General features: G+C 41.0%; 1 protein-coding gene across 1 annotated transcript in view; it reads left to right on the plus strand.

Annotated features, from left to right (window-relative positions):
- LOC101491545 (metal-nicotianamine transporter YSL1-like) overlaps nucleotides 1-1,351 on the plus strand; it is a 3,248-nt gene extending 1,897 nt beyond the window's left edge. The window contains 2 exon segments of the mRNA XM_027333933.2: nucleotides 1-269; nucleotides 375-1,351. The exon segment at nucleotides 1-269 is cut by the window's left edge and continues 17 nt beyond it. Coding sequence (XP_027189734.1) covers nucleotides 1-269; nucleotides 375-1,306 — 1,201 coding nt within the window. The 3' untranslated portion in view covers nucleotides 1,307-1,351.
- Nucleotides 1,352-1,380: the final 29 nt, after the last annotated feature.

Genomic DNA, 1,380 nt, shown 5'->3' on the forward strand with positions numbered 1-1,380 from the left:
AGGAATGATTTGCTCCCACCTTGTGAACTTGTCCCTGCTTCTCGGAGCTGTGCTATCTTTTGGAGTCATGTATCCGCTCGTCGACCGACTTAAAGGACATTGGTTTCCAGACAACTTAGAAGAAAGTAACATGAAGGGTTTATATGGTTATAAGGTTTTTCTATCAATTGCTCTAATCCTTGGTGATGGCATATACAATTTCACCAAGATTCTAGCTTCAACTGTCCTTAGCTTACATGAAAGAGTCAAGAGCAAGAAAAATAAAGATGGTAAGAGCAGTCACAGACTCACTCTTTCTTCTTTTTAATTTTTCAAAGAGTGATACTAATACATGATATGATATATCTAATGCTGAGTTCATTTTCTCTTCGTAGAATTAGCGGGTGATCAGCAGGGGAATCCCACTGGAGACCTTAAACAAGCTCAAATGTTCTTGAAGGAGAGCATTCCCATGTGGATTGGGGTAGTTGGATACGCTGTTTTCACAACCATTTCCATAATTATAATCCCGCATATGTTTCCTGAGCTAAAATGGTACTACGTCGTGGTTGCTTACATTTTTGCTCCATCTCTGGCATTCTGCAATGCTTTTGGAGCAGGTCTCACTGATATAAACATGGCATATAACTATGGGAAAGTTGCACTATTTGTGCTAGCAGCTGTGACGGGAAAAGAGAATGGTGTGGTAGCAGGACTTGTAGGGTGCGGTCTGATTAAATCTGTGATATCGGTGTCTTGCAATCTGATGCAAGATTTTAAAACTGCTCATTACACACGTACCTCTCCGAGGGCGATGTTCATATGCCAAGTAGTTGGCACTGCAATGGGGTGTGTATGCTGTCCTCTGAGCTTCTTTTTGTACTACAAGGCATTTGACGTGGGAAACCCAGATGGAGAATTCAAAGCACCTTATGCACTAATTTACAGAAACATGGCAGTTATAGGCGTTCAAGGTTTCTCAGCACTACCCCGACATTGCTTGCAGCTTTGTTTTGGGTTCTTTGCTTTTGCAATAGGAACAAACATATTAAGAGACTTTTCACCCAAAAAGATTGGGAAATGGATGCCATTACCAATGGTCATGGCCGTGCCGTTTCTAGTAGGGGCATACTTTGCAATTGATATGTGCATGGGTAGTTTGGTTGTATTCGTGATGCACAAGCTTAACAACAAGAAAGCAGAGTTAATGGTTCCTGCAGTTGCCTCCGGGCTCATTTGCGGGGAAGGATTATGGACGCTTCCTGCCGCTATTCTTGCTCTTGCGAAAATTAAACCGCCTATCTGCATGAAATTTGTTACTTCATAAAATTTGACCGAACACATAAAGCAATGAAGAAGATTAGCTAGTGCACCTTTCTTTTTTTTTTTTTTTTTTTTTTA

This window comes from Cicer arietinum, chromosome 4, assembly GCF_000331145.2.
Source record: "Cicer arietinum cultivar CDC Frontier isolate Library 1 chromosome 4, Cicar.CDCFrontier_v2.0, whole genome shotgun sequence".
Lineage (NCBI taxonomy): Eukaryota > Viridiplantae > Streptophyta > Magnoliopsida > Fabales > Fabaceae > Cicer > Cicer arietinum.